Genomic DNA, 20,114 nt, shown 5'->3' on the forward strand with positions numbered 1-20,114 from the left:
AATTGATGCTGAATTAGTATGCTATTTATCTAAAAGTAAAAGTACAGTTCGAACGTCAGACCTGTCTACATTTAACATTTGTCAATTTTATTATATCATGGTTAATATGTTCACTTGAGCAGGACTTTGACCATTGTGTAGTTCAGGGTTATGTGTTTTGTTTATGTTTTCGGACAGTATATTTTCTGATAATTTTTGTCACAGTGTTACTCAGTAACCACTTATGGCAGAACAATTGGGCAGAATAAATATCAGTGACCGTAATCACAGTACCCCTCCCCTCTCCTCTGCACACCCACTTCTAGTTCACATCAAATATTGCTTTTGTGAGTATCTGTCAGTATTTCGTGTGTGAATGAGTGTGTGTTCCTGTGCTCACTGTGCAATGTGTGTGTAGCTCTAATACTGGTTTTTCCCTCCTCACTATTCCCCCCAATTCCCTCCCTACTCTTTTCCTCACCTTTGATGGACACACACTCACAACCTCCTGATTCCCAACTAAACACTATTTATTTATTTATTCATTCATTTTTCTTGCATTTTGACACATCTACACCACATGAACTCCTGACCAATTGCATCCACGTGTCAATTGATTGATCCATCCGTTCACTCACCTCCTCGGTTTCTTCCTTCCATTTTCCCTCAACATCACTTCCTCCCTTCTCTTTTCCTTTACTTCTCATCTATTTCTCTCTTGCTCTTCCTTCCTTCCTATACCCTGTCCACTTGGGTCTCCTCCTCCCTCCCTCCCTCTCTCTCTCACACAGTGCTCTGTGCCTCGCTCTCTCTGGCTGGGCTGCTCCTCGGTGGCTGAGAGTTTGTGTGCACTCAGGTGCCTGCAGAGCATCCCCTCCACCCGGGCTCACAACCAGGTTCTGCCTCTCTCCTCTTAATTCTGCTGCTCCTCCTCTACCTAAAGCTCACCCTCCCCTGTCATCTCCTTTTACTTTTCTTTCAACATGACTTCTAAGCATCCATGTGAACCCTCATCTCACCTGCCAACTTCCTTACCTGTTGTACTCTCCTCTGCATTTGAAGCACACTGCTCTCAGGTCCCTCCCCGATGTGCCTAAAGCATTAGTTACAACATCCTAAGCTGAAATTGCATCCTAAACTGTAATTGACCACATTTATAATCAGACAGACATAACTGGTCACGGCCACTGTACCCTGTGATTAAGACACTAAGCATCAGACCTTCCTCAATTGGCCATTTCCTTATTGCACATTCAAGTGACAACAGCCACCTTCATTTTTCTGCCTGGAGGTGTGAGCTCTACGGTGGGGAGGGTCTTCTTTCAAGCCCTGAGAGAATATATATGCTTGCTTGCCTGCCTGCCTGGTCAAACTTGGTCTGTCTTTTCCTTCCCTTTCTTCTGCCCTGCATGATCATCAACACCAGCAAGCCCATCTTGGCTTCTTAACCCTTCTGCTTGGGTCTTGGGACCAGACGTTTTTGTTTTGTGTGGGTACTTCTGTGGCAACCACTGATTTGGTTGTTGTTTTTTTACTCAATATTAACTAGGGAAAGAAATAATTATCCTTTGGTAAAGTTTATGTTGATTATGTGGAATTAATTGTTGATCAGCTGCATCTTTAAACAGTTGAGGCAACATGAAGTGTACTACTTCAATAAAATCAGAAGAGACAAAGTTGATTCTGTGTGATCCAGTTTGCGGTCTAAAGAAGAAAAAGTTATCTATGGGACATCTCCATTCACACAGACTGCGTTTACATGCAACCAATAAACCTTTTAAAACCTGAATATTGGCAGTATTCAGGTTTTTAAAAGCCATGTAAACGTGCGCAATAACTTGAGTGGTCGTTTCCCAACCCAGAGGTTGTGGGTTCGATCCCCGGCCATTGTTGTGACCATGTCGAAGTATCCTTGAGCAACATACTGAACACCCAGTTGCTCCTGATGCTGCGTCATCAGTAGGTAGATGAGTTACAGTGTGGCGCGCTTTGACTACCAAAGGTAGAAAAGTGCTATACAGTGACACAGTATACAAGTGACACACCATTTACCCATAACCGGAATATGCCCTTATTCGGGTTTTTAAAACTAAGAATATCATGCCTGCGTAACTCCCTTTCTACCACGAATAGGCGTACATGTATACTGCAATTCGCCAATTGCACGGGACACTCTGTGCATGCTCAACTGCAAGGAATCTTGGCCTTTGTAGTACAGGAAGTGCTTGTATACATGCTGTTTGGCACGCAATCCACCAGAAATACACGTTTAGTGATAGAGAAAACACAGCGAAAGCTAGAGTAAGTACGGCACCACACTTTTGAAGCAAGGAGGAAACCATCTGCTTAATTCTTTCAGTGAGTGAGATGAATATAATGCGTTTTACTGACGGAATCAAGTAACAAGCGGAGATGACATAAATTGCGTCATGTCGTCCTTTCGTTGCCGTTTCAATCAGATTATTTAAATGTGGGGTGTTAACTCTCCACTCAAGCCATGTAAACGGGGGTATTCCGAATTACTCAGAAAACGGAATTTTCATCTTAACTCGAATATTGACTGCATGTAAACGTAGTCCCAGACCTTTGCTATGACGCAGCTCTTCCAGGAAGCTTTATTGTTTTCAATACGACATTATCAGGAGTTCAGAACATTCAGAGAGATATACTGTGTTCCCTTTAAAATGATATTTAAAAACAACAGTAAATACAAGGGTTTGAATCAGTGTTGTCCAAACTACAGCCTGCCATCAACTTTTGTCATGGCTGTTTAAAAAGTAAAAGGCGTGGATGTCGGTAGCATTAGAAGTTTGGCTGTCGAAAAAGTGGGGGAACGTGAAAATTTGGCACTACCACTACAATCAGCTGGACAAATAATAAACTTTTCTAGAAATGCGAATAAATACATTTACAGCTGGCGCAGCAAACCAGCAGCCGTGCCTCAAGTGTGTGGAAGTATTTTACTAAAAATGAGACTGGTAGCACGATCACTTACAAAATATGCAAGTTTGCACAGAAATATAACAACCAATGTACGATCGCCCATCTGAAAAGGATTCCACTAACGCTAGCTGAAAAGCAAATGCCCCCCTGTAGCAGTAAAAACACAAACTATACTGTAGCGTCCACTTAGATGACAAAAGAAGACAAGCGGTGATTGATCAATTACCACTTTTTTAAAAAATTGATTGGTTAATGACGGCAGCATCTGTTTTACTCAAGCCTTTATTCCGTAGACACACAGCAAGCTCTTCTTCTTCCTTCCAGTCACCTACCCTACATTTAACCCATCCAATTAAAAATCATACACGTACGCCTCATGGTCTGACAGACAGTTTGATCTTAAAATGTCTAGCAACAGTCCATATAACAACTTCGGGTTTGCTTTACTACATTATTGCTATGCATTCCCTCGCCAGGTTAAAAAAAAAAAAAAACATTTGCTAACGATTGTATACTGTAGGGAGTACCAACCTTGCAGTTTTGTTAATATGTGAATTGGTAGTTCTGACTGTCTGCGAGGCCATGAAGTTGGCTGAATATGATTGGATGTCATTGCATCAATGAGTCGGGAATGGTGTGAGTGGGTGAGCGAGCTTGTGTTTTGAGGCAAAAGCAGCGCTCAAAACACAAACTACTTCAGTTGACAACTGAAAAAATACACATCATTGATAAATTGACGTCGACTCTGCAGTCATCATCTAAGCGTCAACTACAAAAACATGTAGTCGTTCAAACTAGGGATGTGCGCAACTAGTCGTTTAACCATCTACGACTTATTAAACGTTTTGTATTTTACTAGTCGGTTAAACGCGGCATTAAGTATCACGCATCTTGTTCCACAGGCCTCGGCCTCTGTAAACATGCTGAGCACCAAGAGAGATAATTGCTCCCTCCCCCCCTAAAAAAAATCCTATTTTTTGTGTGTAAGCGTTCATATTACCGGTACATTAAAAATGCGACCTCTGTCTTGTCTGCTGTATGAACGTATGCGTCGTCAAAGTGGCCCGCCTGCGTAGAAGAAGAGACGACATCACACCCGACGTTGTGTTTGCGGAATTAAATGTGGTCCAGTGTGTCGGGGCATTCAAGCGATTAGGTAGCAGGTAGAAATAAATACAGTATTTGGGGGAAATTGTAAGGTGAGGCTTTATTATTTCATTTCATGGAGACATCACTAACAATGACGTCACGTCATAACCGTGCGTAAAAAATCAATCTATCTGAGCTGTGGCTGAATTACTACGATCGCCATAAATGTCAACTTTATGCTTCACGTTTCAAGTGGGATTAAATTAAAGTGAAATATAAAGTCAATAGTGTTACTCAAAACAACTTTGCAGATTCGATCCCCCTGCTGCCAGCACTTTCCGTCCGCCTGCGCGGAGCGCATCTTGGGCTATTCAATGTCGTATACAGTATGCGACCTGGCCGTTTCAGACCGCAAACGCATTGGAAAAGATCGGATACGTATCCGATCTAGGACCCCATATGAAAGCGACCCAGGTCGCATTTGAAAAAATCGGAATTGAGCCGTTCAGACTGTCATAAAAAAATCAGATACAGGTCGCATATGGGCAAAAAATTCCGATCTGGGTCGCATTTAGCTGCGGTGTGAACTTAGCCTTAGAGGAAAGACACAGCTGAAAACTTGGCTGCTCTCCTGCGGAGTGTGATGGGTACGTGGGCACTACAAAATAAAGTCGTCCCCTGTGTGCATGATAATGCAGCTAACATGGTGCTAGCGAATGAGACCCTGCTGGACTGGGAGTTGGTACCATTACACATAACATTATTCATAATAAATGCCATGCATTGCATTGGAAAATGTATCAGAAATGTATTTCTCTTTCAATTGTTCACCTTTATTCAGTCAGTTGTTGTTACATCAATAGAATTTAAATTAACAAGCTGTCCTGAATGTTTGGGCTAAAATAGCCCCTAAATACACACATTTGCATTTTAAACTTTGAATTCAATATGTATTAAAATTCAAGTTTTCTTCCTTATAGACTAGTCGACTAGTTGTAAATTAAATTTGAGACTAGTCGGCGGGCAAATTAGTTGAAATTCTCATCCCTAGTTCAAACTGTAATGGATACATTGATTTTCCTTTTCCTCCAACTCGATCAAGGACACTTGTCTCCTCATGCCCATTCCTATAACGTACACGCAACATAATTGGTATGGGATGTTCTGCTTTCCTCTAAGAAATACTGATTTGGATAAATGAATTCGCCTGATTTACAAGTTAGGAAGTTAAAACTCTGCTTTTGCAAAGCTGTTGCAACACAGCCAGGCATTGGAGGCGGCCCCATCCATTGTGATTGAATCAGAGAGCCCATTCATTCATAGAATAATCAAATTGTATGATTGAGTGAAATGCAGGTGTGAAGTGGCTGGTTGCAGCCTATTGAATACTACTCAGCTTTATTTGGTTTATGAACGTACAGTGACCTTTGGTGGGTTCAATATGGTTTAGCCCAATTTGTTTGTCACCCATAGAGAAAACAGTAATTTGTATTTTTAATCCAATAGCATTCACACCGGTATAAAGTGTCTTCAGCAAAAATAGTCAAAATTGGGAAAAAAAGGAATGTATCAGTTATTCTTTTTGACGACAGAAGCATGAAAGTCAGTTTTATCTTTTCTACCATTGTTACCTAAAAACTGTACTCCTCTGAATCCTGTACAGTTTTCATTTTAGAACTGTACAAATTATGTTAAAAGTACTAACCTGGAAATGGACATACTTTTTTTAATCCTGCTTGTTTGTATGTTTGTGAAATAGTTAGGATTATGAATTTATGCACCACTGTTTAAATATCTATTTAAAACGTTTTATCTCAATATGTTTATGGTCTGTTTATGTGAGTGCTGCATCGTAAGTCAAACTGTCTAAATCAGAGGGCGACTCCCTTTAACTCTCAAAGTGCCACTTCGACCCGGTTTTCACAGAAAAGGAAACACTGGGCGCTGCAAACACTTTTTGACATCTAAAATGAAGATCTTAGCATATATATATATATATATGTATGTATATGTGTATGTATGTATATGTGTATGTATGTATATATGTATGTATATATGTATGTATATGTATGTATATGTGTACATGTATATATGTATGTATATGTGTACATGTATATATATGTATGTATATGCATACATGTATATATATGTATGTATATGCATACATGTATATGCATGTATGTATATATATGTGTATATGTATATATATGTGTGTATATATATATATATATGTTTATATATGTATATATGTATATATATGTGTATATGTATGTATGTATGTATATATACATACTGTACATATACATATATATACAGTATTTACATACATATACATACATATATACATGCATATATGTGTATATATATATATATATATATATATATATATATATATATGCATGTATATGTATGTAAATACTGTATACATATGTATATGTACAGTATGTATATATGAGAGAGAGAGAGAAAAATTAGTAAAATAGTGTGTTGCTTCTGAAATCCATGCAGTCCATCCATGTTTCAAAACATGTAATTTTATTTATTAAATGAACTCATTTTGAACTCTTACAAAAAACATTGCAGAGTTGAAGGTATCTTTCAAATGAATTAAAAAGCTGAATTTAAAATATCCATCTAGCAAACAAATAAAGTGAGGAGTCATCTTTTGGGCTTTCGGAGTGTGTAGGCTTCAAAATCATCAATATTAAAACAATAAAAGGCTTGAACTACTTCAGTCGGTGTGCAATGAATCTAAAATATATGAAAGTTTAATTTTTATCATTACATTATGGAAAATAATGAACTTTATCACAATATGCAAATTATTTTTAGAAAGACCTGTATATGCATATATATATGTTGTTTTTTGTTGTTGTCACTCTTTTTTTTTTCTGTGTATTGTATAGTTGTTATTCTCAATAGAGCCAAACACTAGAAGACCAAATTTTGCTCAATATAAATGAGGATACACAAAAATATTTGTATATTACCAAAGCCACTATCTTATTTCATTTCTCTAACATATCGCCAAAGCTCGTAACAGCCAAGCCATTTAATTTACTGTTGTGTTCCTTTGTAACTGGCATCCTTTTCAGGAAAGAATGTTGTGTTGATCATGTTCTCCACTCAGTGCGTGCGTGCGTACATACTGATGTGCACGCAGGCCTCAGTCGTCTTGATGGTTACCCCTCCTTGGCTTTTTTTGCGGCACTTCTTTGTCCAGCTCAAACCACACCGCTCTCCTGGCTCAACACTGTGCTTTTAGCAAACTGACGACTGAGAGAAAATAATGCACTTACAAGCACATTTGATTTGTTTTTCCTCCTTTTTATAAAGAATACGTCGGGGATGGAGTCACAGAATCTAGTGGATGACCTGTCGCCAAAGAAGAACACAGTTTTCAAGGTTTCTCCCAGTGCTTGTTGTCAGTTGTTGTGATCCATATCTATTGTGTGCTTCAAAACTAACACGACAGTGTCACATTCGCACTCGCCTCTCTAGCAGTCAGGTTATCATGCTCTTCTTCAAACTTTTAGTAAATGTTGATTTCAAAGCATGAACAGAATGACACAACTTTTTTTTTTTTTTTGTTGCAAAATTTCACCATTCATTTCCAATGGCAAACATTTTGGCATGCAAATCACCACTGTCATAATTTTCAATCCATCTTTTTCATATGTACTTTTTGTTTCTATTAACTAGAACTCAATTTTTTGTTGTTGTTGTTGCCATTTCCAACCAAGTAACTAGGCATGTAACAATTTATCGAAAATCTATTTTATATTGATATAAATGCTAAAATGCATGTCAACAACGCACATGCGCAGTAGTGGTAATGCAGGTCACCTGTGATGTAAACAGAAGCATTGTGGGTAATGGTGCCATGGCTACCCGAGACAAAGTTAACAAAAGAATCTGAAAGTCCAGGCGCACTGCACAAAATTTATTAAAACAATGCAAATCTCCCTTTCATAGCAGCACAGCGGTGATAAACAAGCATAAAAAAGGAAGCACATTGTGGCTGATGCCTGATTTCATTTATGACATAGGGACAGTCGTTTCTGAAAGCTAGCTAGTTAGCACACACAGGCTACCGTGTGCGTCTGAACGCCGCACGAATGTCCTGTTGTGGTACGCTAACATTTTGTAGCATCTACTACAGACTATGGAGGCATTAGTCAACAAACTCAACGTCTATTTAAAACCAAAACACAGCTTTGGTCTACCTGCGATTCCACAGTTCACATCAAATAGCAAGTGAGGATGTCAACATGCGCTGCCTCACGGTCACAGTGACTACATACTGAGTGTTGAGTTTAAGAACTTGGAAATACCACCACTCATAACTCCACAAACCCTTAATGGCAACACCAAACAATAAAAGACATAACATACCTAGCTCATTAGAAAGTAGTAATTTAGATGATAAATTCAGATAAAAAATTATGTTACTCCTAATCTTTAAAGTGTTTTTTCCATTCCAGGTGTATACCACATTTTGAATGTGTGGATTCAATTATGCATATTAGAGAAGCGAAAAAAAACATTTTGGAATAAGGTTGAATAAAAACAAAATTAAAAACCAATGCAATTGTTTGGTTTAGTTTAGTTTTATTTAGCACAGAGCATTTCCCTAATTTAACTCATTGGTTTCACTTTCTTCTACATTAAAAAAAAAAAAAAAAAAAAAAAAGCAGCGGTGCCCAAAAAAGTGAAATAAATTTACAAGTATTTTTTGTAATTATAGGTATTTTCATAATGTTATTGCAACTCAGCACTACTGCTGGTGATCAATCGACTACCAAAATAATAATTTGCAGCAGCCCTACTTGACACGCTTGCACCACACATCTTCACATATTGCGTTTGCGGATGGCTGCAGCACCACACTAGTGCACAGAGGCAAGCATGGTAGCCATTTTAAAAGAATCGAATCGAAAATTGCGGAACTGAAAATCGGATTAAAAATCGGGGAACTGAACATAGAAATTGAATCGAATCAGGGATTGAGTGGGATCGTTACATCCCTACAAATAACTTTATTATAATAGAACCGGAACCTCCAAATTTGTATAACACTGTTGCAGGATGCCATTTTAAGGATGACATCTGAAATATGTTTGCTTCAAAATGCATTTTCCATACCAAATAATGTCATCTTCCAAACCGCTTATCCTATATAGGGTCGCGGGGAGTTGCTGGAGCCTATCCCAGCCATCAATGGGCGGAGGCAGACTACACCCTGAACTGGTCACCAGCCAGTCGCAGGGCACACATAGACACTGTCACTGAGCGGGAATCGATCCCACGCTGCCTGCATACAACTCAGGCGTGTGTACCACTACACTATCAGCGGACCTACCAAATAATGTAGAATTACTTATTTCAGTGTCAAACTGTCCATGTAAAAGCTTAATTAACTGTTCAAGCTCTAGCATGAGTATTCATAACTGTCATATGAGTCTATAAACACTGTATCGGCTGTATAATTAGCTTCCATTAAAATAAAATCAACAAGATAGGAAGGGGCTGTAAGCTGTATAATATTTTACAAGTAAGTAGCAAAACCTTGAAATCACATCTCAAATGGAACGGGAGCCAGTCTAAATTGGCTAGTTTCAGGTAATTTGATGGAACTTCCTCTTCCTTGTCAGGAGTCTAACTGCAGCATTTTGTAGTAACTGCAGTGTTTTAATATTAGACATCGGAAGACCAGAATATGTTGCAAAAATCGAATAGTAAAACGTTGTTGGTTTTTAGAGATCCATACTAAAGTGGGGGAGGCACAAGCAACTTAGTGGGTGGGCACAGCCCCCCAATGGTGATGGGTCTTGTACATAAGCGTAAATTGTTTTTTTTATTTCTATCAATTTTGAAAATGTGAGGTGCTTTTATTAGTGTTGTAATGTGACCTAGAGTGCCCTGAATGACACCTACAAATAAATTGTTCTGTTGTTGTTGTTATTATAGGTGCAGTGATTTGTGATTGATTTTTTTTAATTGTTGGTTGTTTATTGTCTGCTTAGTGCTCCTGTATAATACATTTTATTTGTAGATGCCTTTTGGGGCACTCAAATAGTAAATAAATGGTAAATGCACTTATATAGCGCTTTATCTACACCATATGGTGCCCAAAGCTCTTTACGAAGCCTCACATTCACCCATTCCTCCACTCAACATCACTTTAAAACACACTAAGGCTACGTTCGGACTGCAGACAAATCCGATTATTTTGCCCATATATGACCTGTAACTTATGTTTAATTTTTTTTAATATGACAAACTGAACGGCTCTATTCCGATTTCTTTCAAATCCAACCTATGGAATTGGGTGTAAATGACTTTTGAATTTCCAATGTACAGTTATTGAATATTGAATAGTGTGTTTGTGTGTAGTAGGCTATTCTCAACCAAAATAGTCGGTCACTCAAATGTCATCTTCTTTTCACAGCTTAGTAATGGTCCTGTTCTGGGGTCCCGCAAGCGCCCGTCAGAGGGGAACTACGAGAAAGAGAAGGAACATTGCATCGCCCTATTTGACCAGTGGTCAGAAGCTGACCAGGTGGAGTTTGTTGAGCGTCTGATTTCCCGAATGTGCCACTACCAGCATGGCCACATTAATTCCTACCTCAAACCCATGCTACAGAGAGACTTCATCACAGCGCTGCCAGGTATGAGAACCAACACAATTGTCCTATACAGTGAGTAAACTGTAAAGGTGAGGTAATTATTGGTTAATGGATTCAATTAAAAATATGATTTCAAGTGGCCTTTATTTTTTATTTTCTTTGCGCCGAGAATTCGGCAAATATCAATCCATCCAATTTTTTTTTTTTTTTTTACAACTTATAGGTCACACTGGGTGAGCGGCGTACACCCTGTTCCAAACTCTTAATAATGTCACAGATACATTTTTATATTTTCTTTAGATAACTATATAAATAAATTTAACACATTTGTAATCAGCAAGCAGAAACTGGGAAAATAATTGAGATCCACCCTCAGGCTCTCCACCTATCATTTGTTAGCTCAGTACATTCTGTTCTGTCATAAAGCTGGACAATTAATCGAAATGTAGTCATATTTTCGATTTTGGCATGACACAATGATCAAAACGTTATCGAAGAAAAACGATTAATGTGCCGAACAGCGTAGTGTTTGCAGATTCCCGACGTTATGAAAATACCCTGAATGCACCGTGTCGTGGATGCGATTCTGTCCTCCTTGAGCTTGCTTTAAGCTGTTTAATGACACACTAGTTGAAGTTTTCTGTCAAACAAAAGACACAACAAAAAGTATTACATACATTGTATATTTAAATTAGGGATGTGCGCGATTAGTCGTTTAACCGTCTACGATTTATTAAACGTTTAGTATTTTACTAGTCTGTTGAACGCTGCATTATCACACATCTTGTTCCTCACGTCTCTATGCCTCTGTAAACAAGCCAAGCACCAAGAGAGAGAATTGCTCCTCTCTCCCCCGCCCACACGCACACATAGTAGGGGGCGGGGACACTAAGTTTGGGGAAGAAAAGAGATGTCGAAGCTCCCACGAAAAACAACGTCACCGTTTGGCAGTTTTTGATGCAGCAGATGACGACAAGGTCGTCTGTAGGCTTTGTAAGCATAAACTCGCGTATGAGAAACCACATGTGCGGCGCGCAGCCTCGGGCTCCTGCCGCAAGCTGCGTAGCAACTATAGCACGTTCGCTCGCCCCCAGTCGCGCTCAGCTCCTCGTCCCGGCCGGCAAGCGTGGGCAGCGGCGGTGGCGACTCTGGGCGGGGCGGGCCCTTCCCACAGATCTCCACAGCTGCAGCGGCCGCTGGGACACCACGGTGGCAGCAGTCGCCCTTCGCGGGGTCAGTAATCCGGGCCGGCCTGGCCGGCTCATTTGGCCGACGCGGCCTCGATGCGGCTCATGACCCAAAGTCTGAATCGGCTAAATACGTCTAATTGCAATATTGAGCCAACAAGTTCAACACACAAATGCACATATCTAGCTAATATTTGGCTTATATCATGCGTAGCAGCAGCTACTGTACATACAGATACATCAGGTACCATATGATTACATAAATTGCTTGGATTAGATAGTCTTTCCTTGCTTGCCCTTAAAATGCAGCGGTTTTTGTCATATATATTTTCTTTCTAAAGCAAGACAAGGTTAGCAAATCAATTGGTGTTCAGTAGCATGCTTTCAGTAACAGCTGCATTATTATCTTGTCTTGAACTTCTCAAAAATAAAGCTCTTGTGAAAAATAATACAAAAACATTTATTAAAATCAATCTAAATATAGAATTTAAATTAACAAGCTATCCTGAATGTTTGGGCTAAAATAGCCCCAACTGTAAATACACAAATAATTTGCATTTTCAACTTTGAATTCAATATGTATTAAATTTCAAGTTTTCTTGCTTATAGACTAGTCGCAAATAAAATTTGAGACTAATCGGCGGGCAAATTCCCATCCCTAATTTAAATACAAGACATGCTTCGTTTTAAAATATCTAAATATAAAGCCAGTGTAAAATCACAATGGTATGCATTTACAAGGTCATTTTGTACTTGACAAAAATAATAGCGTTCAACAAATCAACATACTGGGATGATATGAGGTAGGGCTGAATGATTAATTGCATTTGCAATATAATCGCGTAATGAAAAAACGCAATTACGTATTTTATTGTGTTGTAATCGCGAAGGCTGCGGTTTAAATAGTGCTTATTTTATTGACAGCGGAGGCGGGAGGGGGATTTACCGATTGCTAAGCTAACGTTGCCACAGCTACAGAATGCTTGATCCTTTTCACCTCTATTTTGTGATGTTTTGGCTGCCATCTGAGCGCCTGTGAGGAATGTCTGTCATGGCGTCGGTGCGACTTCAGTTTACGTGTGTGTTCGAAGTTTAATCACACATACACAGACTTGAGTATGCAGCTCCTTGAGCCATGACAAATAAAAGCCCATCCGTTCAAAGTTGTCAAGCGGTCAAATGTTAAGAGGATGAATTCGGCTGCATGTTCTGAACTAAAAGACGAAAAGCTGTTGAGATGCCGCCGAGTGATCATGCCCGCTGTCGTCATAAGTAGGCATTATCTTCTATTTGCTACCGGGTGGCGTGTGTGATGTTATTAAATGGAGATCGGTTAAGCTTTAATATTATACCTGTATGTTTTATCTAGTTATCCGTCTATATGCTAAGTAAGTGATTTAAGAAGTGCAGTATACCTTTACATATCACGTTTTTTAAATGAAGTGACGTGGGAAGTGGTAGAGCCCCTGGATTATTGTTTTTCGGTCTATATAAGAAATTCATTGATTAAGAAGTGCAGTCCACATTTATATCATGTTTCATGAAACAAAGTGATAATGTAGGAAGTGGCAAAACTACTGCTTGAGTTTGTGCCTTTACAGTATAGTGAATATTTATGTTTACACCACATGTGGCAGAATTATGTTGTCGTGGTGAACGCTTACCAAACTGCACATCAAAATATTTAGTAACTATATACCTCTAATTGTCGTACGTAAACTGTCTTTCATATTAATTCATGCTTCATTTGCCTGTACCTCAGTATTCTATAATGCAAAACAGAGCTGATATTGTTTTTTGTAATAAGGATTAATTGTACTGGTTAGCACATCCACCTCACATTTCAGAGGTTGTGGGTTCGATCCCGGCTCCGGCCTCCCTGTGTGGAGTTTGCATGTTCTCCCCGTCCCTGCGTGGGTTTTCTCCGGTTACTCCGGTTTCCTCCCACATTACAAAAACATGCATGGTAAGTTGATTGGACACTCTAAATTCCCCCAAGGCGTGATTGTGAGTGCGGATGTTTGTCTCTGTGTGCCCTGTGATTGGCTGGCAACCAATTCAGGGTGTCCCCCGCCTAAAGACAGCTGAGATAGGCTCCAGCATGCCCTCGACCCTTGTGAGGATAAGCGGTATAGATAAAGGATGGATGGATGGATTAATTGTAGAAAAATACATTAAGTACCTTGAAAAAAAAATGCAACTCATATCGCAATCACAATTATGTCATGTCATGTCATGTCATCTTCCAAACCGCTTATCCTATATAGGGTCGCGGGGAGTTGCTGGAGCCTGTCCCAGCCGTCAATGGGCGAAGGCAGACTACACCCCGAACTGGTCGCCAGCCAGTCGCAGGGCACACATAGACACTGTCACTGAGCGGGAATCGATCCCACGCTGCCCGCACACAACTCAGGCGTGTGTACCACTACACTATCAGCGGACGCAATCACAATTATTTGTAGAAAAAAAATGCAATAAGATTTATTTGTTCAGCCCTTAAAGTAATCGCTTTTATTAATCTGGATTTCATTATCAGTCAAAATAAAAAAAAATTCTATAATCACGCATCCCTCTTAAATCATTAAATCCATTCGCTTTTTTGTAACGGACAAATAACCTGATGAGTAACATGAGCAGTTGTGATAAAATTGTTTGCCATAGTGTCTCAGAACTTCTTGAAATAAAAAAAATTAAAAAAAACACAGTGTATTGAAACGAAGAAAAAAAATGGAGTCCGACTTCTGGAGAAGGAATTGTTAATAAGAGAGGGAATGTCACAACACGAGTTTGCAATATTTTACATATTTTTGGTGGTTAAAATGTGTTTGATAAACTTTATTTTCCTTATGATGGTTTATTTGTATACAGTACTCCACTTGTCTACTGACTCCTTTCATCTTGCAGATGTTCTGACAACCTCAAGTTTATCCTCGTGTCTATGTAGGGCTGCACGATGTTGGAAAAAAATGACATTACGATTTTTGGGGGGTTTACGATATATATTGCGATGTTAAAAATAGAATTTTCACCAGATAACCTGAATAGATTTGTTTGGGGATAATTTGGTTAACTCACCATGACATGATTGTATTCATACAATATCGTTTAATTCAGACTAAGGGGGGTTCGTCTGTGAATGATGATTGCTGTATATTAAAAGGGATCACAACGGTCATGTTTCTGTTACATAATAGATTATTTAACATTGTATTTCACACTTCAATGTAAACAGCAGCAAAATATTAAACATATTTTAAACAAAAAAATAAAAAGAGCAGGTGCACTAGACCCTTGAGTTATTTCAAAAAATAGACCTAAAAAACCTCAAAAGCAGCAGCAGAGTTATAAACACCTTTAAACTAAACTATAAAATATTGAAAAATTAAAAAGCAGGTGCACAAGGACCTGAGTTGTTTACAAAAATACAACATTAAGATAAAAAAAACCTTGGTGAAACTGCTGCAAAGTTGTAAACAAATGAGAACAAAAATATTAAAACTTAAAGAGCAGGTGCATTAGTGCCCTGAGTTGTTCACCAAAATATAACAATAACTAAAACGGTCTGTAAAACATATTGCATCCGTGATTTTTCGGTGCTCTTTGGACTTATTATCATAAGGAGTTATGCTGGTGAAGGCGTCTGTAATTGTTTTTCGAGTAGTGAAGTTTCACCTCGGGTCCCACTTCTTAGTTTGAACTGCTCATACAGGGGCTTGTGACGCTATTGCAGCAACAACGGTGAGCTTGCTGCTTTTATGAAGCAAAACAAAAGTTTGCCTGTTCTAAGAAAAAAAAAAAGTTAAAACATTGCACGTCCTACGATGTGACTAATTGCAAAAGACACATCGTCCAGGCCTATTTCTATTTTATTATATCTAGTTTAGAAAATCCTTTGCACTATGCCCATATTTTGTACGTTTGTTTGACATTATTATGTATTTTGATTTGCATGCTTGATATGAAGAGAGATTCATTGCAATTGTTGACTAAGTACTTAGCACATTTTGTTTAAATTAGTGTTTATTTATATTTATCACTTATTCTGACTTATTACTAAAGGTTAACATTTTAAATAAAATTACGTAAACCCCGCTTTTTTTCTCCGGCTCCTTATTGAACAGTTAAATGAAAAAAAAAATTAAACAATCAATAATTACTGAAATCGACTGTTACGAAATACTTAAGTTGTGATACATTTTTCAGCCATATCATCCAACCCTAGTTGCAAGTTGAACTAATGCAAAATATTTCTCTCGCTTTCATGTATGTCCCCCTCTCTCCCTTCTTCTTCAGCCCAAGGCTTAGATCACATAGCAGAAAACATCTTGTCTTTCCTGGATGCACGTTCGCTTTGTGCAGCAGAGCTGGTATGCAAGGAGTGGCAAAGGGTAATCTCGGAGGGTATGCTGTGGAAGAAGCTCATAGAGCGCATGGTCCGCACTGACCCACTATGGAAAGGACTGTCCGAAAGACATCAGTGGTGAGGATGGCCCCTTTGTATTATATTGTCTACTTTACCGTGTACTGAAAATCAAACTAGCTTGTTTGTCTTATAGCATTTGTCGTTCACATTAGAAAAGTGGTAGAGTATATTACTGTATTATTTTTATTATCATTATTTGTACTAGTAGTAGTAGGACCTCATAAAATAATCATTAGAAAACTAATCCTTCTTTTTCTCGTAGGGAGAAATATCTGTTCAAAAATCGCACATCTGAAGTCCCGCCCAACTCATATTATCACTCCCTTTATCCCAAAATCATCCAAGACATAGAGGTAAGTGAATTTAAAGCAAAGGACAATACACAACGGTCAATGTACAGGAAGTCCTCAATTTACGAACGAGTTTCGTTCCTACACTGGCGATGTAACCTGAATTTCCGCATATGTCGGATTTCACCGTTAAAGTCGAAATTTACATCAAAATGTTTGGTATCAAAAAAACTAAAATACAGTGATCCCTCATTTATTGCAGTTAATGGGGGGCCAGAACCCGGCGCGATAGGTGAAAAAACGCAAAGTAGTGTCAGACTTATTATTATTTTATATATTTATTGTACAGTTTTATTTTTTCGGGGTTTTGCGCCTCTGTTACGTTGTTGCGAACCCCCGACATGGTTCCTACACTTCTAAATATTGTTAAACAATCAATTTAACTTTAAAAATGCAAAATGAAGAATAAATACCAAGCTGCAGGCTGTGATAAGAATGTAGCTTCGACCGCGGCAGCTGACAATCACGACGGAACGTTCGCTAAAAACTACGTTAAAGTTTTAATTTTTATCATAAAATTGACTTACCTTAACTAGAATGCCATAGTGTAATTTAACCAATCCTGCACTTTAAAACGCTTGTTGTTGTCGTGAAAAGAAAAAACGAAGAAGAAGCATGGCCGCCGGAGGGGATCATGCATTAACGGTATCTTTGCACAATAACATCAATAAAGTCCTTTGGATAAAATGCAACGCGGGATTGTAGTTAAGGTAAGCTGTTTTAAGACAACCTAAGGACAAAACTAACAAACATTTTCACACTTTTTTTGGCGATGTCTAAGTCGTGCCGGCCGGGAGCGCGCTGCGCTCACGACATATAAACACAGCTGTTGTACTGTGTACAAAGCCTCCGAGTCAACTCATATCTTTGAAATAATGCGTCTTTCTGCAATATAGCTGCCGATATGGCTGTGTTGTTTCCTTTTTAATTTGTTATGAATGCTTCTGAAAAATCCGCGATGTACCGAGGGCGTGAAAGTTGAAGCGCAAATTAACGAGGGATCACTGTACATTAAAATAAAAACACAAGGTGCTGTACTTAGCATTACTGATGAGAGGTGGATGGAGAAGAAGGAGAGGAGGGCGAAAAAGGCAAAGATGCTGCCGGCGTGCAAAGACACGATCGAGACATTTTGCGCATGCTCAACCGCAAGGAATACTGGTCTTTGTAGTACAGGAAATGCTAGCATGCGGTGCGGTATTTGGCGCACAAGCACCGCAAATACACAAGCAGAGGTAAATAATCTCAGAGACTCAGCACAAAAGCACACTTTTGGAGCAAGGAGGAAACCAGCTGCTTCATTCTTGTGGTGAGTGACATGAATATCAAGTGTTTTATTGACAGTTGAAAGCAACCCACAGAAATGACATCCATTTGAGTCCCGATGCCGTGCATCGCCGTCACAGTGGGTTATTCAAATGCCGGAGCAACTCTGTCCGCTCATTCATGTAAACGGGATATTCAGAATGTTTCAGAAATTGGAATTTTGACCTTAACAGCGAATATTGACTGCATGTAAACGTAGTCACTATGGTGCTGAGGTCAAAGAAGAGGCACGGGCTTCGTAAAGTCGAAACGTCATAGATCGCGTCCTCGTAATTCGAGGACTTCCTGTATATGCAATATAGTTATACAAATTTCTCCCATAGCCAAGTTTTTCTTTCTTTAGCCTATTTTTATTTACCAAGTTACCATGGCCTTCTGTTTTGCAAGGCTCTGTTTTGTTCTCGATATAGCACATTACTTTGTCATTGTACGTAGTCGAGCCAAAAGAGTTGTTTTTTTTTTTGTTTTTTTTTTCCATTCTTGCTCATTTTTGTCCGACTTTTAGCCTTGAGAAATGTCTTTCTTATTGCCTTTCTTTTTTTTCTAGACAATTGAGGCTAACTGGCGGTGTGGCAGGCACAATTTGCAAAGGATTCAGTGCCGCTCAGAAAATAGTAAAGGGGTTTATTGTCTCCAGTACGATGACGACAAGATCATCAGTGGCCTTAGGGACAATTCCATCAAGGTTTGTGTGTATGCTTATATGAAGTCGTTAGGAGTTTTATGTTATTTTCTACTGCTCTGCTGTTAATTTTGCTGGTTTATAACAATGTTTTTGATGTAAAAAGTTGAGTTTTTTAAATTAAATTAAAAAAAAAAAACAAGCAAAGAAAAGCTGAGCTCAAAATAAATTAAAAAAAAAACCATCACAATATTCTGCTTTTGTACATAATAAAAGCATTCAGAAAGAAATAGGCTTGGCCAGTCATGCCCTCCTACTGGAATGAGTTTAGCAGTAAAATCCACCCATTTTAGCTATCTCAGGGGGCGGCCATTTTGTCGACTGAAAATGACATCACAGTTGGTCAGGGATCAGGTAACGACCAATCACGGCTCACCTGTTTTCTGAAACTGAGCTATGATTGGTTGTTATCTGAGCCCTGATCAACTGTGATGTCATTTTCATTTTCCTGGGATGGACAAAAACAGGTGGATTTTACTGCTCGACTCACACACAATATTATTTAGAATGCCATGCTTCGACTAGTGGGCCTGCATAGGACATATTCTTGTAAAGAAAATGTTGGGGTTTACTTCCCCTAAATAATGTTTATGAATTATGAAATCACTGCTGTTAGCGTCTCTCTTACGGCATCATGCATGAACGCTTTTTTGGGGGGCGAGGGGGCGGACTGATGACATGTAAGGACGGTATCGCTTTAAAAGGATGAGGATGGACGGGGACGGAGGACGATTATTTTTAGGTATAAAGATGGAGGGTTGATGACGGAAGGGTGCCCTGGTCGCAGACGGAGGACGGACCGGCAAACAAATATGTGCACAAGCAATTTGACGTCGCACACGGGCGGCTAATAAATATCTGTACTAGCAAACAGTGTTTGTCATTTAACTCATTTTTTAGCATTTACACAACAACAAATATTGAAGAATACAGACCAATTGTAGTGGCAAAGTAGATTTCACCAGCTATTGTAGCTGCATCGGGAGAGATGTAGAAATGCTTTCACTTTTGACTGGACAGATATGGAAATTTCAGATGCAGATGAAAAAACACAAATTAAACCTCACCACACCCAAAGATTCCACCAGATGGCTCCAGATTATTATTATTATTATTATCATTATCATTATCATCATCATCATCATCATCATTATTGCCAAAGCAATAATAATTTTAAAAAAGAATACTTTGGAGCCATCTGGTGGAATCTTTGTGTGTTGTGAGGTTTAATTCCTTTGTTTTTTTAGATTACGGATGGATGGATGCTTTGGCCTGAGCACAAAAACAGCGAATAGACAAGACTTTCAGAGAATAATGGCGGTTCCCCCAAATAAATCTGTGAACTCTGAACTGTGAATATTTGGGCTTTCTCTGTAATGCTAGTTATACTACCCAAATGACACCTGGTAAACCACTTTGTCTATTTCATTGCGTTTGTTTCAGGATGAGAACCTTTTTTGAAACGGATATGTCTTACTGACAATTCAATCTCACATTGGTACATTT

General features: G+C 38.9%; 1 protein-coding gene across 2 annotated transcripts in view; it reads left to right on the forward strand.

Moving 5' to 3' along the window:
- Positions 1 to 20,114, forward strand: part of fbxw11a (F-box and WD repeat domain containing 11a) — a 32,465-nt gene that overhangs the window by 1,587 nt on the left and 10,764 nt on the right. The window contains exons 2-6 of one of the 2 annotated variants that reach the window (XM_086021775.1): positions 7,348 to 7,416; positions 10,463 to 10,682; positions 16,121 to 16,307; positions 16,513 to 16,603; positions 18,474 to 18,611. In XM_086021775.1, the coding sequence (XP_085877901.1) occupies positions 7,348 to 7,416; positions 10,463 to 10,682; positions 16,121 to 16,307; positions 16,513 to 16,603; positions 18,474 to 18,611 (705 nt within the window). The remainder of the gene's footprint in view (positions 1 to 7,347; positions 7,417 to 10,462; positions 10,683 to 16,120; positions 16,308 to 16,512; positions 16,604 to 18,473; positions 18,612 to 20,114) is intronic. The other variant, XM_086021767.1, reaches the window with a different exon arrangement.

This window comes from Filicampus tigris, chromosome 2 (genome assembly GCF_054856515.1).
Source record: "Filicampus tigris isolate MCC_2025a chromosome 2, RoL_Ftig_1.0, whole genome shotgun sequence".
In the NCBI taxonomy this organism is placed as follows: Eukaryota; Metazoa; Chordata; class Actinopteri; order Syngnathiformes; family Syngnathidae; genus Filicampus; species Filicampus tigris.